The 22346-nt window shown below is 48.4% G+C and overlaps 1 protein-coding gene across 1 annotated transcript in view; it reads right to left on the bottom strand.

The window, feature by feature from the left end:
• Positions 1 to 22346, bottom strand: part of Zfyve28 (zinc finger FYVE-type containing 28) — an 86861-nt gene that overhangs the window by 8907 nt on the left and 55608 nt on the right. The window contains exons 7-9 of the mRNA XM_029545305.1: positions 19562 to 19663; positions 18643 to 18696; positions 11917 to 13215 (exon numbers count right to left, since the gene is read on the bottom strand). Coding sequence (XP_029401165.1) covers positions 11917 to 13215; positions 18643 to 18696; positions 19562 to 19663 — 1455 coding nt within the window. The remainder of the gene's footprint in view (positions 1 to 11916; positions 13216 to 18642; positions 18697 to 19561; positions 19664 to 22346) is intronic.

Genomic DNA, 22346 nt, shown 5'->3' on the forward strand with positions numbered 1-22346 from the left:
CTGGCTTCCACAGATGTGCTGTGGTATGCATCCAAGCCCCTGCCTCCAAACCACAGAGTAATAAACAACTATAGATGTTTTTAAAGCTAGAGTGCTGTCAGGCAATGGTGGTGCACACCTTTAATCCCAGCACTCGGGAGGCACTGGCAGGTGGATCTCTGTAAATGCAGGCCAACTTGGTCTAAAGAGCAAGTGCCAGGACAGCCGAGGCTACACAGAGAAACCCCGTCTCAGAAAACCAAAACCAAACCAAACCAAACAACAAAACAAACAAACAAAGAACCCTAGAGTATCCTACACAGAGAGATGAGAGATTAGGTTTTACCAAGCATCTCCTTTCTGGTCAGAGGAATAAATGAAGCATTCATTGTGGTACATTTCCATAATCCCAGCTTAGGAGAAAGGTACATTTGAGGCTAGGCATAGATAGTAAGACACAGTCTCAATAAACAAACAAACAAATAAATAGAAATTCAGTTCCGAGAAGAGAATGAAGAGGCAGCTGGCAGCAGATGGCACCCTTGGGCCTGGAGATGGTGGTGGCAGCGAGAGGCTTAAAGAAGAGAGAGGTGGTGAAATGGGTCAGGGCACAGTGGGCGCCCGGCCGTCTACCTAGGAAACACACTGCTAAAGATCTGACTCCTGAGATGAAAATAGCAGGCGACTTGGCCTGTCCAGACATTAGCCAGGAAGGTCTTGCTGCTCACACTCAGGCCCTGGACCCGGTCAGTGCCACCACCCTGGACAGCTCAGTCCCCAAGAGTAAAGCTCCAGAGAGCTGAAATGGCCACAGCATGGTCTGGCTCTGCCTTCTTCAGGAGTCAATAGGTCAGGCAACATGCTGGATGGTTTTGTCAACTTGACACCTCACTTAAGGCAATCACTACCTTATGGCTGTGCTGTAGGCTAGCTCGTAGGGCATTTTCTTAATTAGTGATGAATGCAGGAAGGCCTGGCCCTTTGTGGGTGGTGCTATCCCCGGGTGGGTGGTCCTGGGTTCTATAAGAAAGGCTGAGCAAGCCAGAGAGAGCAAGCCAGCAAGCAGCTCTATGGCCTCTGCATCAGCTCCTGCTTCCAGGTTCCTGCGTGCCTGAGTTCCTGCTCTCACACCATTTGATGGTGAACTGTTCTATGGAAATAAACCTGCCCCCCCCCCCACTCCAAGCTGCTGTAATGGTGTTCCATCACAGCAATAAGACAGGTAGGGCAGGACACCTTTCTAATAACAAGCTCTAAAAACATCTCCCTAGGTCACACCCACTTTGCAGGACAGCTGTGAACGGCAGCAGGTGGTCAGCCTGCTATGACCATCAGGCACCTTACAGTGCTGCTTGGCTCTAGCAGAGAGTTATGTATGCTGTCCTAGGATGAATGGTATCCATTCATATGGATGATGAAGTCCTACCCTGCAAACAGCATCCTAGTGGGTATTATGAACTCAGATGAGATCATACTAGAGCAGGGTAGGCCCTGATCCCACAGGACTGGTGTCTCTGAAAACAGTAAATCAACACAGATATGCATGAAGGAACAGCAGCATGTGGTGATGAAGGCACGGGTTGTGCATGATGTTTCCACAAGCCAAAAAATCCCAGGGATGCCTGGCCACCACCAGGAGCAGGAGGTAGCCTGGGACAGGGTCTCCCTCACAGCCACTGATAGAACCAGCTCTGAGACTCCCTGATCTTGACTTCCTGTCCTCAAGACCACAAGAGGGCAGTTTCCCTCTGCAGCATCTACTGCTCATTGTTAAAGAAGCTCCAAGACACTTTTTCATGAAGGAATGTCCTAGCTTTCAGGAGTGTCCCATGACTTAAATGAACCCAATATGAACCTTACCAGGCACAGGCTGCACCCAAACACTGCATAGCCCCTACCAAGAACTCCACAGATCCAGGACAGAGAAGCTCTGCATACAAAAGTCAGGTCTCTATTCAACTCACTCACGTCCCATCCCTTTAACTCCCTCCCTCCCCTCGCTCACTCCTCTCAGCCTTGCTCTGTGCTATCTGAGAAGCCAGGCATGATGTGGCCATAGGACTTTTCAGTGTCCCTGAGCCACCATGCTCTTTCCCTGAACCCCTTTAGGAGATTCTCCACTAAAAACTCAGGTCCTCAGGCTTAGTAGTGAGCGCCTTTATCTGACGAAGGAGTGTCACGTTCCAGTGTCCTATGGGAGAAGCCATCCCCAACCAGGTCACAAATAGACCCTAACACACAAATCTCTCTCAGCTCCGCCCCTGTCCACGACTGTGGACCCATTATGTATTAACACAACGAGAGTGTAACACCTGTAACAGACTTTCTTCCTGTTCTGCATCTACACCAAAAGATCCCCAACACAGTAGCCTCCATGTCTGAGGAACAGGCAAGAGAGTCCATACACAAGCAGGCTCTCCTCTCTGTGGGGACAGTCACTTTGCAGTGACTGGACACTATATGGATTAGGACAGCAGAGTAGCCTGTGGGGCTTGCAGCAGCCCCCTGCCCCTGGCCAGGCACTCTTCCTGATGTCATCGTCATGGCACCAGGAAAACACACCCAATGGCGGTTCCTCTGGGAAGGAGTGGGAGAGCAGAGTAGTCAGAAACCCCAAGATCCAAATGTCATGGTGAATGCCAATGCCCAGTGTGGCACATCTGTTGAATGCCAATGCCCAGTGTGGCACATCCACATCACAACCCCGAGGATTTGCCAGTGAGCTTTTTGGAGAGAAGGTACTATAGACTCGTCAGTGTCAGGATCTCAAGATGAGGCCAGCCTGGAGGATCAGTAATTGTCTTATGAGGGAGAGATTTCCCACAAGTCAAGGAAATGTCAGGAGCCCTAGGAACTTGAGGCAGGAAGGCTCAGAACCTTTAGCTGGAGTACACTGTGACCTCTAGCCTCTAAAACTTGAGAGTAGAGGTCTGGCTTTAGGTCTCCTCTAACACTGGTATGGATATGGAATCTCTGATCCGCTCCTGAGACCATCTCACAGCTGCTCGACAGTCCCGGCGAGTTACTGGTCCAGAGATGAGATCACTGAGCCCACGGAATGGCAGTCAGATGTCCTGATGGCTAGATAAAGATCCAGTCTGTGAAACAGCAGTGCAGCTGCCCCAGGCCACGAATGCACAGAACCGTTTGCAGGGAGGGGATATTCATGCAGTGAAGAGAAGTCCACACAGACACAGCACGCTTAAAGGGTTTGATGCCGTCAAAGGAAACAGTCATACCTAACATATAATTATAGCTTAAGTCGTTTAGGGGAGTCGGAGCTTGTAATCAATGTTTATACATCTAGGAAAGTGCTCTGCAAAGAGTGTTTACTGTTGCATTCATTCCACAAATTGAACAGCGAAGAGGTGGTCTCCATTCATGCTTCTGTGTGCAGGGTTTGAATGCCACAGCACCTGGAGACCAACTGCAGGGATCCAAGGAAGACAGCAAAGGTCTTTTTAAGAGAAACAGCATGTACACACACACACACACACACACACAGGGGATGGGGGAAGAAGGGGCTTCTGGTGACATGGCAACTGTCACTACAGATGCTAGCTGCCCCTACCCCCCCCATTACCTCTGCCAAGCCTCCCAGGGTGACTTGGAAGGAAGGTGGATCCTCACTTCCACCCCAGCATTCCAGGCTAGGGACTACAACCCTGAGGGGGTGGCTGAGGCTGAGGGCACACTGTCCCCAGCCTTCTGAAATCCCCATGACTCCCGTTCCTCCCCTCCTCGGCAATCAGAGGCTCTCTCTGAGGCAGGGAAAGGGTCAGATTTCTCATCCACATTCTACAGTTATCAAAGGATAGCGGAGAGGCAGAAGAGGCACTGTGGGACAGCAAATAGTCCTGAATGTGACAAGGCAGCCAAGTGCAAAATGAACTAGGCTCCGTTCCCTCTGGGCAGCCTGATGTCTCTGGCCTTTGAGATGGGCGGGCCATTCATCTAGACAGGAACATTCTTTACATTTTCAGTTACTGCTGACCAAGACCACACATTCAGGTTCAGCTGAGGCTAAGTACAGAGAGCCCTGCCTCAGGTATGCCTGTCTGAAGACACGGAGCCAATTAGCCTGTGAATTGCACTCACACCCATGTTGTCAATGCCATGGTGGGACCCCCATGAAGTAAAGGACTCTCAGGAAATTAGACAGTCTGAGCTAAGGTTGCCAGGACATCTGTTTATTTAATCCACAGAATGGAGAAGTGATGCCACACTGTCTGAGTTTAAGACAGGAGCCCTAGGCACACACTGTGGAGGGATGAGCCTTTGGTGCTTCCTCCTGCTGTGAGACTCTAGACATGGGGCTGAGACATCATAGATCATCAGGATAATGGCGAAGAGAGAGTTGAGGCCACCAGGAAAGCCACTGAGGTCACAGGCTGCCTCAATCTGCCATTGTCAAAGTGGGAGCCCTCTGAAGATCCAGATAGGACAACAGAATGAAGCTGCTCCAGCACGGAGTGACCAAGGGTCTACTCATGCTCTGTGGACATCGCTCTCATAGCAAGACGACTGATCCTAGACTCCCCAAGGCCTGTGCTAGAAGTATCTCCACAGCTGACTGTGAAAGGATCCAGAAGACACACAGTAAACAAGACTCCATAGCCATACACAAGGCTCTGATCACTACACTCGGCCCCTGGCTATCCCCGGGGAGGAGAGACACAGACATCAGGTGGGCCTGAGAAGCCCCGTCCTCACAGAGCCCAACCTTGATTATGACAGTGATAGCATGGCCTCTATGAGGAGGCCGAGCCTGCAACCCATCAGCGCCACCTGTGCCCACTGAAGGCCAGCGGGCTCTGACCTGAGGGACACATGTGTAGGGTCACCTGGGGAGGAAATCCTACTCATGCTGGTAACCCATTGTGCCAGAGGCGTGTGAGCCTGAGTCCACAGTCCCTCCTCTGCTGGATTGAGTGCAATAGTGCCCAATATGGAGATTGCCTCTAAGTATCCCTCCACAGATGCCACAACTACTCTTGTGGTTCTGGTCTCCTCACCAGGTCCCGAGGCCATCTGTCTATCAGCCTACAACACTGCTCACACCTTCAAGAGGCACCTAGGCTCAGAGACAGAGTCAAGACCAGGTTAGCACTCACCCCAGCTCTCAGAATTATTATGGTATGGGACTCTAACCTCCACATCACTACCTTTTAACTAAAGATGCAATATGTGTGTGCACTAAAAATGTATGGAGATGCAGATAAACAAAAAGTGTGTTTACATATGTCATACACACACATGTATATGTGTGTGCATGCAGGCACAGATAAAATACACTCAGGCACACAAACCAAACACACTACAACTCTTGTCATGAATGCCTGAGCTTCTGCTGCTTCTAAACGCCTCCTAGAAACTGTTTGGGGGCAAGTGGGTGAGCTTGGCTGTGGCCTTCCCTGGTCACCCTGCAGTTTAAACAGGGGAGGCCTCTTCTGCAGCCTGCCGTCTGAGGTTGGGCACCTTTGTATGCATGTGATCTACTTTAGCCTTCTATTCCCTCGCTCACTTACTTGTGAGTCTGTGCTCCCTCAGGAAGGAAGAAGCAAGAAGACTGCACTGGAAATGGTCTTGCTTCACGCGGATAGAACACCTGCTATATGTCTTGCTGAGAACTAAGAGCCAGGACTAGCCTGCAACCCTTTTCCAGAACAGCACAGGACATGGGGCATATACCATGTTCTCAGTTCTTCAGGCCTGGACTCTGGAGCCTCCTCCCAACACGGCACCTTACCTACATCCCCTGATACCCAGGTGAGGATCTGAGGTTCCCTAAGGAACCTCTAAAGTTGGGACTGGACCACTACCAGCAAGCACTGGGGCTACGCTGGGCAAAAGACAAGAGGGCAGACACTGGGGAGAGGATGGAGGAAGTGAGACCATTAACAATGAGACTTCAAGTCCCAACAGTGCTAGGGCTAGCGACATCTGAAGGCCTATTGCCTTCCTGCCCACGGTGCTGCATTTCCACTTGGCCTTGAGCCAGGGCATTCCCCTAAATGAGGATTCTAAGTCCTATCCAGATACAGGGGAGATGCAACAACATGCTGCATGGGACTGGTTGAGATACTGTGGATGGTTCTAGCACGTGGCCCTGCAGCTGAAATCAGTTAGAGAAGGCCACTGCAGCCATCCACCACCAGGGGGAGCCATAGAAATGCCAGCTAGAAGGCAGCCACAGATGCCCACAAGACCACGCTGGTAAAGTGCCCCATTGGCTCAACAAAGGCAGCAACTGGAACTGTGCTAAAAGCCCGGTGTAAGCTGTGTCTGAGCTGCAGCCCAGAACTGTAAGCTTGCTTAAACATTGTGAGTTTTGGTTTTTGTTGTTATTTGTTTGTTTTCTCTTTGTCTGTCTGTCTGTCTGTTTTTTTTGTTTTGTTTTGTTTTGTTTTGTTTTAAGACAGGCTTTCTCTGTAAAGTCCTAGCTGTCATGGAACTCACTGTATAGACCAGGCTGGGCTTGAACTCAAGAGATTACCTGACTCTGCCTCCTAAGGGCTGGGATTAAGGGTGTGAACTACCACCATCTGGCTGATACACACACACACACACACACACACACAGAACACAGGCTCTGGCTCCCAGGTCAGCAGGATGTGTAGTGGGTGCCTGTGTTGATAAAGATGGGCACACCTTGGAGTACATATGTTGTGTATGTGTATGTTGGGTATACGTAGGTCAGTGCTTCTCTGTGATGCTGATTCTAGACCCTGGGGTAAAGTCTAAAGAAAAAAAATGAAACTGCCCAGGACTAACCTAAAACATAAATTGAAAATATGGTGTAAATAGATTATGACCTGTGACACAATACCATTTCTTTTTTTGTTTACTTTTGTGTGTATGGGTATTCTGCCTTCATGTGTGTCTATGTATTATATGTCTATGTATTATATGTCTATGTATTATATGTCTATGTATTATATGTTTCCTTGGAGAACCACAGATGATATAGGAGGGCACTGGAGCCCCAGGATCTAGAGGTACAAAGTTGTGAGTTGTCATGTGGGTGCTGGGAACTACATCAAGGTCCTCTGGAAGGGCAGCCAGTGCTCTTAATCACGGAGCCATCTCTCCAATCCTAGAGTTCTGTTTAACAGGAACTTTGTGGAGAAATACTCACAGCATCAGTTTTCACTATGAAGAATAATCAAAACTATTCATAAAATGTGGGAAATTTTTATTTACTTCTTTTAGTCTTTTTAGTGTTTCTAAAGTTTATACAATAATCAGGGACCACACGGGGGGGAAAGGGGGCATTAGTGTAGTTTCTACAGCAAACATCCCTGCATGCCCAGGGTGCGAGACGGGCTTGAGTGGGTTTTGTCCTCTGACAAGCAGGCAGTGGAGTTGATACCAAAGAACGTTTTGAGTCAGGAAGCTAAGGCTAGGTGGGAGAAAACCAGCTTTCTAGAAATGTCAACTTTCTCCAAAAACATTCATCTCTGACCACTGAACAGATAGGAAAGAAGCTAACAGAAAGGAAAGAACATTCCAGGAAAGAAAAGGAAAGAATGTTTTAGGACATTCACTCAGTAGGGTGAGGACGTCCATGCTGACCACGCACAATGTCCCTCCACCCGTGATGCTGGGGCTGGTGGACTCAGCCAAGACCAGAAGAGCATCCACAGAGCAGCTTCTCCAGCAGGGCCTGCACTCTCAGCCGTAGGCCCCTCTGCTGCCAGCACGTGTTAGTCCCTTGGCAGGAATGACCCTTGGTCCTTAAGGAGTCCTTCTACCTGACTAGCAACACACACTCCAGGGATGTGGAGGGCTCCGGCCTCAGCTGCAGGTCTCGTGCCACAGCTCCCTGCTTTTCTTCCATTTTCACAGAGGTGGGACTCACACATGGGACAGAAGCTTGCGAGCCCAGGGCCTGCCATTGTTCATTACGCTTCCCATGCCACATGTCACAGGAGGTACAGAGGTGCCTGCCAGATGATGGGTGAAGCCCGTAATCAAATCGGAACCGCGGAGAAATGGATCCTGCTGCTTGCAAGAGTGAAGGTCGCTGTCCCCTCCAGGGACACTGGGGTGAGGCAGACATTAGCATCCGTCTCCCAGATGTAGAACTAGAGTTGAATCATAACCCACTTGTGATGGATAATCTTGGTTGTCAATTTGACTGCATACAGAAGGTAACTTTTTGTTTTGTTTTGTTGTTTTCAAGACAGGGTTTCTCACAGAAGGTAACTGAAACCCAAGATGCTGGGCACTCCTCTAAGGAATTTTCTTCATCTGATTCTTTGAGCAGGAAGACCCACACTAAATTCAGGCAGCGCCTGGCTGCAGTTCACAGAAAAGGACACAGAAGAAGGAAACCTTTGCTTTTTGCCTTGCTTGTCCTCACTCTCAGTGGCAAGTTCATCTACCCTGTCGCTGAGGAGCTCTTTCACTGGTAATGGAAACAACTTCTTCAGGATTCCAGTGCACACTGAAGATCAGCGACTCCCCGGGAATCCTTCAGGACCATAGCTCCAGATTAGGATGAAACAGCCACAGCCTGCAGACTAGACAGCTACCAGCTCTCAGCCTTACCAGCATGAGACTTTGGAGAACCCAGACTAGGTCTTATATAGATAGATCCCAATCTAATACAGGGATTTATATATATATATATATATATATATATATATATATATATATATATAATTAAAACAACATAATACATATTAATGTTATATATTTATAGAATTTATATTCACATACTTATAATGTATATGTGATATACATACATACATATACGTATACACACACACACACATACACACACACCCTGTCTTGCTCTTTCAGAGAATCCTAATATACCACCCTGTGCATGAGACTACACGTGTCATAAGAAAGCTTTGTCGCACTGCTGTCACACTAACCGGACCTCCCGATGTCTCATTCCACATTTCAGCAAATGTTCTGCCTGTGTGTGACTGGCCTCTTGCTTCTGTTTGGAAACACTCTACTGATCACCCCCTTGCAGGGCCTGAAAGACCTCCACATCCACTTGGTCCCTGGGTGGGCTCCGGCACTTGGCTTGCCCCTCCCCCCCCGAGGAATGTGCCCATGACACAGAACACTCGCCAGTACTCCTCCGATGGTTCTATCAGTGTTGGGACAGGAGTGACAGGTATTTGTAGGCAGACCTCTTCCAGCTCCCTAAAGCACAGTGCTGGGCTGGCATGCCTCTGTCCGAGGTCCTGGCCCCTTGCCAAGTGCTTCCTCTTCAAACCCTTTGCATATTCTAAACTGACTTCCAGGAAAGTGGAGGTCTTCTAGGCTACCAGGTAGGTTGTCTCGCCTTTTCATAGCTGAGTGTGTACTGAGTCGGACTGGGTTTAAATGTAGAGGCATGTATGAAGGGCCCTTCCCAGGGCAGAAGTTTTCAAATGGTAGACGTCTTCTGCTGTTACCTGGACAAATAAGAAACAGAACAGATAAATAAACAAAACAAAAACAAAACAAAACAAAAAAAGAAAACCCTATACCTCCCCTGTCAAGGAATTTACAGGGTTCTTGAGTCAGCCTTGTAGAAAAATAATTTACTCACCAGTAAAGAGAGCAGGAGGTGTCTAGGTAGCCACCAGCAGTCTTTGGGAAGTTAATTCATTCCATCTGACATGGCTATGAAGCTGGGGCTGCGTCCAAGAAAAGGCTTTATGGAATCAGGAGAGACATCTGCACCAGCTCTCCTCAGCAGCACCATCTACAACAGCGGGAGTGTGGATGTAGGCCTGAGCGAGTGCACACTGGCCCAACCATGTCTGAGCTTGGCTTTTCAGTAAAGGAAAGTGGGGACATCTCCAACAAGATAAGGTCTGGTAAGGTCTTGGCTAGAGGTCAGGGGGCAAGATGAAGAGGGTACGGAGCTCAGAGCCATCTATCTACCTGATATCAGGAGTGTGCACCCTCAAAGTCTACCTCTGAGCCTCAAAACTTTAAAGAGTAAAGTCCCTTTGGGCAGACTTCTTCACGTACATCGATCTGTTTAACTTTGTCTAGAAAGAATGCAAATATTCTATGTAGTTATAAAGCCAGGTTAAATGTAAGCGGTAGTTTCTATAAACCGTATACACGGTTAAGAGGGGACATTTTCAAGTGACTTTGGCTCTTGTTTGTTTGGTTTGGTTTTGAGACACATTCTCACTCTGTGGTCCAAGCTGGTTTCAAATTTGCCACACTTGCCTCAGCCTGCCAAGGGCTTAAATTATGGGTACTCACCCAGCAAGTCATTGACTGGCTGCATATTAATAGATTACACCCTACGGATAGAAAGTTGATTAAAAGTCATTGACAATTTGAAGGAGTTGAAACCATCATGATATGTGCGCGTGCGCACACACACACACACACACACACACACACACACACACACACACCACTTGTAGGATGTATGTAACCTTGGGTATGTGGAAAATGGTAGTTGACATACGACCTGCATGTTCTACTATTAGAGACTGAAAAATAATAAAAAACATGTCCACGCAAACCTGAAAGTAGACTTTCATACTGCATGACTCTTGACAGCCAAAAAAAAAAAAAAACCCTCTTACAGATGGATCAGCTGTGAAGGGAGAGAGACATAGCATGGCCACGCTGCCGAATGGGGTGACACAGCTGAGGAAAGGAGTGAGGTCCTACTCTAGCTGCAGGGTAGATGACCTTGGAGGACACCATTCAGGAAAAGATGAGCGCACAGAAGCCTGCACTGCATGGCTTAGTTTCAATGTCTACAGTCAGAAGATCATGTTTGCCAAAAGCAGACTAGAGGTCGCCAGGGCCTAGAAAGTAGGTGGGTTCAGAACTTCTGCCGTCACAGGCAATAGCAGAACAGAGAGCTACACAGTGAGTGGGAGAGCATTCAGAGTTATGACAGACACAGAACCTGACCATCTCTCCCTGCATGCTTCCAGGAAAAGTGGTGACCGTTTGCTGTCTAGGAAGGGGCGAGGGACAGGAAATGGGCATCTGCCCTGGACCCAGAAACTCCTGCCCCCTGGGTTGAAAGTACCCTCCTCCTCCACCTGCTCCCTATCTTGTCCTGTACCCACCCGTGTGTTAGTATCCAGGACCTCCAGGTAGAGACCCTTCCACCCCTGCCCTCCATCCTTGTCTGGCTTGCCCAGGTAAGTCTCCACAAGGCAGGGTTCTGAGGACGCCACAGCAATGTATAAAGCCACTCAGGAGAGGAGATGTCTTTGCCCCTTCCTCTTGCCCCAACATTACAGACAAAATACACAATACAGTCAACGCCAGTGATGCTTGTCAAAATCTGCAATGGACAGAACACTCGGGTGAGAGGCAAAGAGAGAAGCCTCAGCTCTAACAAGGAATGTCCCATCCCACGCTGACATCACCAGGTAATGGTAGAGAAGGGTCTCGGTGGGAAGAGCCACAGGGAACAGGGAAAGCACAGAGTTAAGGAAGGGCAGGAGGCATACGAATACTGCCCAAGAAATTGCCCAAGGGTGGCCTCAAGATCTCAGCTTGGCTCTGTACACAGCCAGGGTTTCTGTGAATCTCTTCTCATTTGTGTGAGCCCAGTAGGTATGGTGGTGACCAAAAATCAGTGGACTGTGTGTTTAGCTCCCACCTACACCCACTTACTTCTGGCCAGTCCACCATGGGCTCTGTCAGGGGTAGACTAAGCTAACAAGATGAAAGGGGGGCTGTGCCGGCATTACCTGAAAGAATCACTGGGCCCCTGGAGATCACTGATAGGTAGCTTAACTTAATGCAGGACGGGTGGTTACCCAGGCAGTCCATACCTCATCCTCTCAGGCATCGACTGCAAACCTGCCCTGGGTCCAGAGCCTGTCTGGTGGCCAAGAAACTCCAAGAAGAAGTATCTCAATGCTTTGAAAATCAGACAGGACTTGTCCTGGGTGCAAAAGAGATAAGTCTGGTCCCTAGAACAGAATCAGCCCTTACCTGGAGCCTGACAGGTGCTGGGGTTCTGACTGGACAACGTCCCCTCTTGGACTGTCCCCACTGACCACAGGGGACTTCTCAGGGTCCTGCTTTCTGGCCTCTGGCTGGCCTTTAACCTCACCCTCTCCTTGCAACCTGCTCGCTGTGTCCACCTGAGGCCCTGAGGTATGTGCCAGGCACTTGTTGGAAGCAGGGGCTTTGGGCTCCTGCCTGTTGGAGGCATCTTCTGCAGGCAGGGTGACATCAGAAGGCTGGGCCTCATCTAGTCTCTCGGGCTCTTTGTCACCACCCTTGGCTAAGCTTACAGAAGGGTTAGAGGCACTGATGACACTTCCTGGGCCACACTTCTCCCGCAGGCGCTCTACGGCATCGTCCCTGCTGTCTCCGCAGCTCCCACAGCACACACAGGAGTGGAGGAGGCAGGTGGTGGCTGTAGTGCTGAGTCTGTGTGAGTTGTCCCCTGTCCCCTCTGCCCTGGGCTCCAATGGGGAAGTACCATGGCCCGGGGCTTCTTGGGCTGCCACAGCTGAGTCCAGGGAGGTGGGAGACTTGGGGTTGAAGATGACCGTGGCTGACAGTTTCATTCCCCCGGTCCGATGTGCGATCATCTCCGCGGTCTCTGCATCCTCTGTGCTCACCTCCCAGCCATCCAGGTAGAGCTGTGAGTCGAGGCAGCTGCAGGAAGTGGAGCCCATGAGACTGGCCAGCTTTATCTTGTCACCCTCAACGTTATTGTTGCTCCAGTCTTCCTCCTGTACCAGAGCAGGTGCCCCAACCCCCACCTCTCCACTCTGGCCATTCTGTCCTCTCTGCTGAGCATTACCCTGCGTCAACTCAAATGTGTTCCCTGGGGATTCGGGCCTGGCAGGAGACTCTGTCACCTCCACATCATCCATGAAGAACACCCTTTCCTCCTCATCGCTGCCTGATTTCAGCCGGGCTCTGGCTGGAGAGGCCTCCCCTCGAGGGCTAGCCTCTGAGCCCGGCCTATGTGCGGGGGACGGGCAGGCACTGGGCGGTGAAAGCAGAGAAGACATCTCATCTCCAGCCCTGTGGACCATGCGGCTGAGCTCCTCCAGCTCCTGATCATCGTACTGCATCGAGCAGGCCAGTTCTGCCTCTGGGTTGTCGGCACTGGCCGAGAGCGTCTCCTCGGGAGGAAGGGATGCAGAAAAGGTGGGTGCCAGGGCACTGGGTGCCTGGGCATCTGCCCGGATGGGGAGTTCTACATCCTGAGAAACACAGAGGCTCCGCTCCAGTGTGTGCAGCTCCTCCTCAGTCAGCGCCTGCAGCAGATCCCTACAGGGGTCAAGACAGAAACGAGGCTGAGGGTCTCAGATGTCACAGCTGCCTCTCGTGTCATGGTGACCCCCAATCATTGCTACTTCATAACTGTAATTATGCAACTGTTGTGAATCATAATATAAATATTTGATATGCAGGATACCTGATATACAACCCCCAAAGGGGTAGCAACTAACAGGTGGAGAACCTCTGCTTTAAAGAATATAAAGTCAATACACAAGTTTATTTACCTAGGAACTTTTACCTTTTTAAAAGAACTAAATATTACTAAGAACCAGCCATAATCTTGCCAGACTCTGGACACCAATGGTTTGGCAGAGAGAAGGCATCATGGCCTTTTCAGATGAGGCAGCTTCCAGGTAAGTGAGGCAGGTTTAAGCATTTGTACAAACAATGCACATTCTACAGTGATGACAACAGTAGGAAGGAAACACAAGCCAAGGAGAGAGCAGTAGGCCCCTGGCTGAGTTTGAGATGGTTTCCTCAAGAAGGAGACACAGAGGAGGGGGTTTGGGAGGGGAGGAGGGAGGAACAACTGTGGTCAGGATATAATATAGGAAACAAAAAATAAAAGAGAGAAAGGGACACTGAAGCTGAGCCTTGAACATGAAAACTGGCTTTGTGACAGGGACTAGGATGAGCCTGAGGCAGGGCCAACAGACCAACTACATGCTGTCTGTCCTCTACCAGGGAACGCCCAGGATATACTTGAAGTCTGCATCCCATAGTGAAGATTCCAATGTATCTATGGAACGGGAGAAAGGTCCATGTATTTCTCAGAATTGCAAGGCTTATAAAAAACAACCAGTGTCAGAGATCCCTCCCCTTAGGCTGTTGGTCAGAAAGACCCCAGGGACCCTCAGGATGATTCAGGCGATCGTCATTGCTTTTGCTTGTCCACTAAAACTTAATGATACAGCCATATTGTTGACTGGACAAAGAAGCCATGGTAGGTTGACTGTGTGCCATAGTATATGGGCAGCACACTCAGTGTGTTACTAAAAACAACCCCCAAAATGAATCAAACAAAAGATATCAAAGTTAAAGGACAGACGTGTTAGGGGCTCCCAGGGGGAGGCATGAGGGAAGGTGGAGTGCATGTGATTACAATACATTGCATACAATTATGAAATTGTCAAAGAACACATTAAAGTATTATATCAAGGAAAGAACTGTAGTGCTTCTTGAGTTTCCTAATCCAAATACAATCATAAACAGTACCCATACCCCAAAGTAATCAACCAGGATCCCCAGTATACTCCCATGCCTCCAGTCTCCCTAGTTGTTGCCATCTTGACTTCACAAGCAGACACACTTTTATCTGTTGTTGTTATCTACAGGAATGAGAATCTGCAGCCTACAGGCTCTTGTGGCAGGCACTGTCCACTGATAGAAATGTGTAGGTGAGTGTCTAGAATATACTGACATAAAAGTATGCATTGTTTACCTGAAATTCAAACTTAAGTGGGCATTCTGCTGCTGAATCATTGTGTCTGGTAAGCTCAGGGCATTAGTGTGCTTTCTATTGCTATAAAACTCCCTGACTGGGGGCTGGTGAGATGGCTCAGCGGTTAAGAGCAGTGACTGCTCTTCCGAAGGTCCTGAGTTCAAATCCCAGCAACCACATGGTGGCTCACAACCATCCATAAGAAAAATCTGATGCCCTCTTCTGGAGTGTCTGAAGACAGCTACAGTGTAAACACATATAATAAATAAATAAATAAAATCTTTAAAAAAAAAAAACTCCCTGACTAAAGCAGCCTGGGAGGATAGGGTTTATCTGGCTTACACTTCCACATTACAGTCTGTCATTGAGGGTATACTTGGAGGAAGGAGCTGAACCAGAGACTAATACCTCTTTTTTTTTGGGGGGGGGGGGTTGAGACAGGTTTTCTCTGTATAGCCCTGGCTGTCCTGGAACTCACTTTGTAGACCAGGCTGGCCTTGAACTCAGAAATCTGCCTGCCTCTGCCTCCCGAGTGCTGGGATTAAAGGCGTGCGCCACCAAGCCCAGCTCAGTCTGCTTTCTTATACAACTGAGGACCACCTGCCCAGGGGTGGCCCCATTTACAGTGGGTGGTGCCTTCCCATGTCAGTCATCAGTCAAAAAAAAAAAAAAAAAAAAGCCCACACAGGTTTGCCTACAGGTCAATATGATAGAAAATTTTCTCTATTGAGGGTCCCTCTTCCCAGATGACTCTAGCTTGCGTCAAGTTGATTTAAAAAACTAACCCGCATACTCAGGAAGGAAGATTCACTCACAGCAAGGCTCACTGTGGTAGATCACTGACTCTCAAGGCTAGTCTTCTGTACACATATCACTTATTGATCCGTCTACTGATGAGATCTGGCTGCCACAGTCTGGCATTGCTGCATACCTCTCCTGTAGAATATCATGTGAATTTCCACCACACAGGAAGAGATTACTGGCTCGTAGAGTTGGTGTATGTGCTACTTTTCTCAATGCTGTGATGAAAAAAACCTGATGTGGGGAAGGGGTAGGTGGGTTTACTTTGGCTTGTGGTTTGGGGGGATACAGTTCAGCATGGCAGCTGAGATGTGAATTAGATGCTCAAAATGCACATGCAGTCAGGAACCAGAGACAGTGATATTGGCTTTCTCTCCTTTTCCTTTTTATTCAGTCCAAGAGCCCCAGCCCTGCTGGACAGTGCTACTCACATTTGGGGTGGGTCTTCTCTAGAAACTCTGTGAAAGACGTACCCAGCAACATGTATCTTAGGTGACCCTAAATCCCTTCAAGTTGACAATGAAGACCAACAACACAGTCAGTAACAGCATGGACACGCTGAGTCTGTGGCCTCAGACGGCAGCTCTGTCCTGGGCAGTACAAACATGTCCCCCTGCACACACGCAATGGCACCTCACTCAGCATCATGGAACGAAGCAGAGCACCAGCTTGCATGTATCAGTCCTTACACGTGCTACTCAAAACTTAGACTAGCTTTTCTCTTTGTTGATTTTCTTTGTGTTTGTGAGTTAAGCTCTTGATGGGTGTATTCTCCAGTTCTTCAGCCCACATTTCACTCTCTTGCAGGTGTCTACTAGTGTGACATTTTTAATATAATAAAGCCTAACGAGTCAGTTTTAGTAGTGCTGAAAATTGCCCCCAGGGACACACCCATGCTAGGTGAGTGCTCATTACTGCACTGTAGCTCCAACCACACTTCTTTTTTTTTTTTTACAGTTGGTCCTTCTGTGTCCTGTTTAGACAACAGCTGCATCCTCTACTGTTACAGTGATGATCTTAACTGTTTTCCTCCAAAAGCCCAGTCATTTCTCTTTTCACACTTATACCTCTATTCTATCTGGAATTGATCTTGTATGTGATTGCAGTAGTGATCCAGATAGCCAGAGACATCCATAAATGAGACTGTTTTCTCATATGGATACCTATTAGCTTATCCCATTTACTAGGAAAAAAAAATGCCCCACTCTTCTGCAATGCCTCATCAACGCTAGAGAACTGTATCTTGATCCATAGAATCTATTCTGTTGATATTTTATTTGTGGGAAGGCTTAAATCCTAGATTAAGTTATCTTGCTAATACTATGTTATAAAATTTTGCTTCTTCTGCCAGCTTTGATTACATTTTGTAAAATTTGTTACTTTAATTCAAATTGTTAAGTTGATCGACATAAAATTGTTCGTAGTATCCTCTTATAATTGCTTTGTCTGTAAAGTCTGTACTGATGTCTCCTGTCCATTATTTTTCTTGCTTGCTTTCATTTCCTTTCTTCCTCCTCTTCCTTTTCCTCCTCCTCCTCCCCCTCCTCCTCCTCCTTCTTCGCACTGGCTAGACTTGAACTCAAATACTGGAACTACAGGTATGTGCCACCATGCTTAGGTTTTTGTTATGTGTGTGTGTGTCTGTATGTCTGTGTGTGTATGTATGTGTCTGTCTCTATGTGCATGTGCATGTATGTGTGTGTGTGTATAAGAGGGGATCTATTTTATGCTACTTTTAAAGTAATATATTATTTCCTCCTCTCACAGTTTTAAAAAGTCTTTGTTGTTGATAATTTTATTATGACATGCACAGGAATGTTCTGTGCTCATCTTACCTGTGATCTGTGTCTCCTGAATATATGAATAGATTTCTCATCAGGTTTGGAAAGCCCTGGGCCATTGTCCTTGAATACTGCTTCTGCTCCTTGGCTCTCTTCCCCTTCTGGGATCCCAGTGAGATGTGTTAGACATCTGAGTGTGTTGCACACGTCTCCCTGACTGATGCTTGTCTACTAGCTTCCTCATCCCTTTTTGTCTTTGCGCTTCCATCAGTGCTTCCTTTGTTGATCTAGCCTCAGATCTGTTACTTCCATTCTCTTCTGGGTCTGATCTGCTTTCAGATCTATACACTGATTTTTCTTTTCAGACAGTGAAAATAATAACAGCTGCTGCTACTACTACTTTTACTACTACTACTATTATTATTATTTTGGATTTTATCAAGACAGGGTTTCTTTGTATAACTTGGCTGTCCTGGAACTAGCTCTGTAGACCAGGCTGGTCTGAAACTCAGAGAGATCTGTCTGCCTCTGCCTTCCAAGTACTGGGATTAAAAGTGTGCACCACTACCTCCCAGCTAGAATAGTTTTAATTGATTCTAAATTGATAAACTCTCCTTCCTCTTCTCCAACCCCCTCTTTATTTTATGCTCTGCAGTATAAGACTGGTAACTGTGCTCATGTCCTTGTACGTTAAGTCTACCTTATGAGTCACATGTTTTTCTCTTGACTACAAATCATTTTTTTCAACAGGTTTGAACTGCATGATGGACATCAGAAAACATTCTAACAGTGGAAAAAGTGATGCTGTGTTGTGCTAAGGGGATTCCAGCCTTTGGCAGTGGTAGTAGGAACAATCCATTATCACACTGGCCCAGACATCTAGCAGGCTTATTGCTGCTCTGAAGCTAGTAAGCCTCCATCTCCCCATACACCAGAGTCCTCAGACACTGTGCTCTGCCCTCTGAGCTCCAACTCAGCCTCTAGTTTCCCAACCCTCCATGCCATGAACTGCCAACATTTGGCAAAAATCTCCAGGGTAACTAGCAGTGAGCTTGAGGTATACATCTGTCTCCTGAGAGTCTGCAGGACGGTGAGAAACCTCCCTTGCTCCTAACGGTTTTTAGGACTCCGCCTACATCTGAACCCAGCAGCTGTGCTGTCTGGCTGCCCTCAGTGTTGAGGAGGTCTGTTGGACCACCGCACCTGAGCTCTGCAGCCCAGCCTGAACTTTGGGCAAGGAAATCTTTGCCTTGAATCTTCAGATGCTCTCTGGCCCTAGCTCTCTCCTGAGCCCAGGGAACTTCCTCTAATTACCCCAGCACCCGTCCCATCCTCCTTCTGAGAACCCCCTCAGCGAAGAAGGCCGAAGGCCAAAGGCCGGGCTGCACTTACCTTCCTGGCCTCAGCACTGTCTGCCATCGCTCCTCATTCACAGTCATCCCTCGCCTTGGAACCAGGAAGAGCAGGTCCTCAGCCTCTAAGGCTTGGGTTTACATTCCACCCATAGGGAGAGGAAAACATCCCAGAGCCATCTACTGGATAAACTGAACTGTGAAACAGACTGAGCTCCCTCCCAGTCTGCTGACTTGAAGAGGTTCCGAAACTTCAGGACTGCCCACAGGAAAAGACCACAGGAGTCTCTCCCTAAATCTGTCCTGCATAGATGCGCATTCTATGCGTCTACAAAGCAGCTCTGGCTTCACTGACTGCCTGAGGCCACCTTGTGCTAAAAGGCTCTAAGGAGACTCTGGACACACTGCCAGATGCATAGGGTACTACAAGGACCCACCCAGGACCCACCATGCAGAGCCAAAGGAGAAAGCACCCGTGAGGCACCAGAAGATGGGCAGTCATGGCCTCCACATCATTTCCATTCCATCAGGAAGCCATCCCTGGGGTATGAAACCCCAACCCACAGAACCACTGGGTGGTGCTCTCTCTGTCCAATAAGGGAAAGGTCTGGCATCGCAGAAGGGCTCCAACACATCAGAGGAGCCTAACTAACCAGGACTGACACATGAGCTTCCTGAAGGGAACCTCAGAGCTTTGATGAACTGAGAGCAAGCACTGAGGTGTATGGTACACCCACAGTAGGAAGTTTAGCATTCAAGAGCATTCACTCTGAGGCCCAGGCAGAGCAGACAAAGGCTAGCCTGATCAGGCCACTGTGGGCACAGGTATCACACAGGATGTGTGCTCAGCTCTGGTGACCCAGAGGGGGATGAACACGTGACATCAATCCCCGCCTCCCAGCCCTCATGAGTCGGGGTGGGCTGAGCATGTGATTTCAGCAGCCGTCTTCGGCCCTCACCTTATTTTCCGCAGCAACGTGTGGAAGGGCCGGAACAGCTCAGACATGTCCTCCACCTTCCGGTCCAAGTTCAGGGGTCCATCTGCATAGACCACAAGGCCACTGTATTCAAGACACACAAGCCGGTGTGGTTAGGCTCTGTAGGCCTCTGAGTGAGCCCTGTGATTTCAGTGTCAGCATGTACAAGAAGACTGACAGCCAGCTGGGACCTGGGGTACCCACGCTTAGCAAAGTCATAGTTTTACCCTTCACCTCCTATGAGTAAAGTTTCAACAAGTCAAGGAAAAGGTGATTACAATTACTATCCAGACTCTACCATCAAGTTTATTAGCTCTGTTCACAGCAGGGAGCTAACAACCATGGAGTGTATCTGTTCACCTCAGTGCTGCAGAGACGATGAGATCAACATTCATTACTAACGCCTACCTCACTGAAACTGAAAGACTACATCTGTAGAGGCTCGTGAGAATCAAGCCTAAAATTGTTGCATCAAAACCCAAGCACAAGCTAGAGACCCATGTGGTTCTCTTATCACCCTTCAGGGCAGGAAACAGCCTCTTGTCTACCCACCGGCAGGACTGACCCTTCCCTGGATGTCCCCTCTGCACGCAGGCTGGAGCTTTCCTCATTGCCCCAGTCTAGCACTTAGCATCCGGCACCCAGCTCAATGCCTGCTGAAGGCCAGCTCCCTCAGGTGCCAGCTCTGGGCAGCCCTGATTCTATCAGCTCATGCCCTTGACAGCCACCTTCACTTGCCGCCCTCTGGAAGCTCCAAGGCCTACTGCCCAGCTCTGAGAGCAACTGTGTCAGCCAAGCTTCAGCTCGTCTCTCTCTCTCTCAGGAACCCACAAAACATCCATTGCCGCAGCTCCTTCATCTGAGCGCAGATCAGGGCTACTGGGCTTTGTGCTTGGAGAGCCCTACTTGTTGCCACCACTGTGACTTGATCTCCTTGCCAACAGAGTCCCAGTTATTACTATCCCACAGAATCCCTGTCTGTGAGAGTCGTCTATTAAAAACTCAGTCTGGTTAAAAAGTGACAAGCAGAATCAAAGGCATTCTTTTCCCTTGAAAGGTTGGGTTCCGTGGGCAAAACAGGAATCCAAAGTCAGAGTAGAAAGATACTGTGCCGCCTCTGGGCTCTGTGGTCCTGCTGAGTGGTGAGCTCACACTGAACAGAAGCGGGTTTGTGGTGGGGACTGTATCCTGGAAATATGAGGCCAAACAGAGAAAGGGTGAAGACAGGGAGGCTGTGTGTGTGTGTGTGTGTGTGTGTGTGAGAGAGAGAGAGAGAGAGAGAGAGAGAGAGAGAGAGAGAGAGAGAGAGAGAGAGAGAGAGAGAGAGAGAGAGAGAGAGAGAGAGCCCAACTGCATGGGACATGGCAAGCAGACTGGAGACCTGGGGAAGGACGGTCACTATGGTCACAGGCAGAATCCCTTCTCACTTAGAGGATCTTGGCCTGTTTTCTCCTTGGATTTCAACTGATTATATGAGGTCCACTGCACTAAAGAGGGCAATATGCAGTACCCAAAACTTTATTTATTTAAATGGCAACTCATTTTTGAAATGCATTGACAACATCCAGACTGGTGTGAATGCTAACTATCTGGGTACCGTGACCAGGCCACCACCCAGATTTGGTGATGACTATTCGAGGTGTGGCAGCCACGTCCCAGCAGCATTCCCTGAAGACAGCAATCCTTCCTCCTTAAAGGAAGCTCCTGGTACCCTGGCCTAGGATTGTCTGGGCACAGATGGAAGGGCTTCTGATCTCTCGATTCCATTTCGATGGCCATCAGATCTTCATAAGTGGGCAGGGCCACCATTTTTATTTGCAGTAAGTTTGAAACAGACTGTGTGAATCGTTTTTTTCTTCGTGTTTCTTTTTAGAAGTTGGACTTTTTGTTTTGTTTTGTTTTTTTCTCTATAGGGTCCATGGAGGCTCCATGAGAATTTACAGGATGGCTTTTCTATTTCTTCCATCAAAGGGGCAAGGGGGGGATGTTGCAGAGATTGTGAATCCAAAGGTCACTTTGGAGAGCATCGATAGCCTCCCAGTCCATGAGCACAGGCTATGGGCTGCCTTTCTATCATGGTGGATTTTTTTCCTATGTTTTTTCCCCCACAAATGGTTTGCAGTCCTCAGCAGCTACGTCTTTGACCTCCTTGGCTAAATTTATTTCTAGTCATTATATTCTTTTGAATGCAGTTTCTTAAATCCTATACTTAAGGCTGGGGGGTGTGGCTTAGTAACATGGCACTTCCTGGCACGCTCGAAGCCCAGGGGTCATCCCCAGCACTGGAAAAACAAACAAACCACAAACACAAACAAACACCCAAAACTTCATGTTTCAAATAACATTTAATTACATTCAATGGACTATTAACACCCCCCCCAAAATAAGGAAAGAAAAGAAAGAAATCTTAACACATTTTAATGTGCTTAGAGAAAATAAGCACATTCTGTGTGGCTCTACTCACAGAAAATTCCTCATATTTTCATATCCATATGGGAAGAAGAGCAGTGAGTGCCAGGAGCGGGGACAGGATGGTGGCATTCCATCCAGACAGGGATTTTTAGGATGGAGGTGGGCAGTGTCTGACAACACTGAAGTGCTCACTCAGCAAGGGTTAAAATGGGGGCGAGCTGGCTCAGCAGGTAAAGTCACCTGCTGCCAAACCTCACAGCCTGAGCTCAATGCCCAGAATACATGCCATGGAAGGCGAGCTGGATCCTGCAGGCTGCCCACTGACCTACACACACACACACACACACACACACAC

The sequence above is a fragment of the Mus pahari genome, chromosome 13 (assembly GCF_900095145.1).
Source record: "Mus pahari chromosome 13, PAHARI_EIJ_v1.1, whole genome shotgun sequence".
In the NCBI taxonomy this organism is placed as follows: domain Eukaryota; kingdom Metazoa; phylum Chordata; class Mammalia; order Rodentia; family Muridae; genus Mus; species Mus pahari.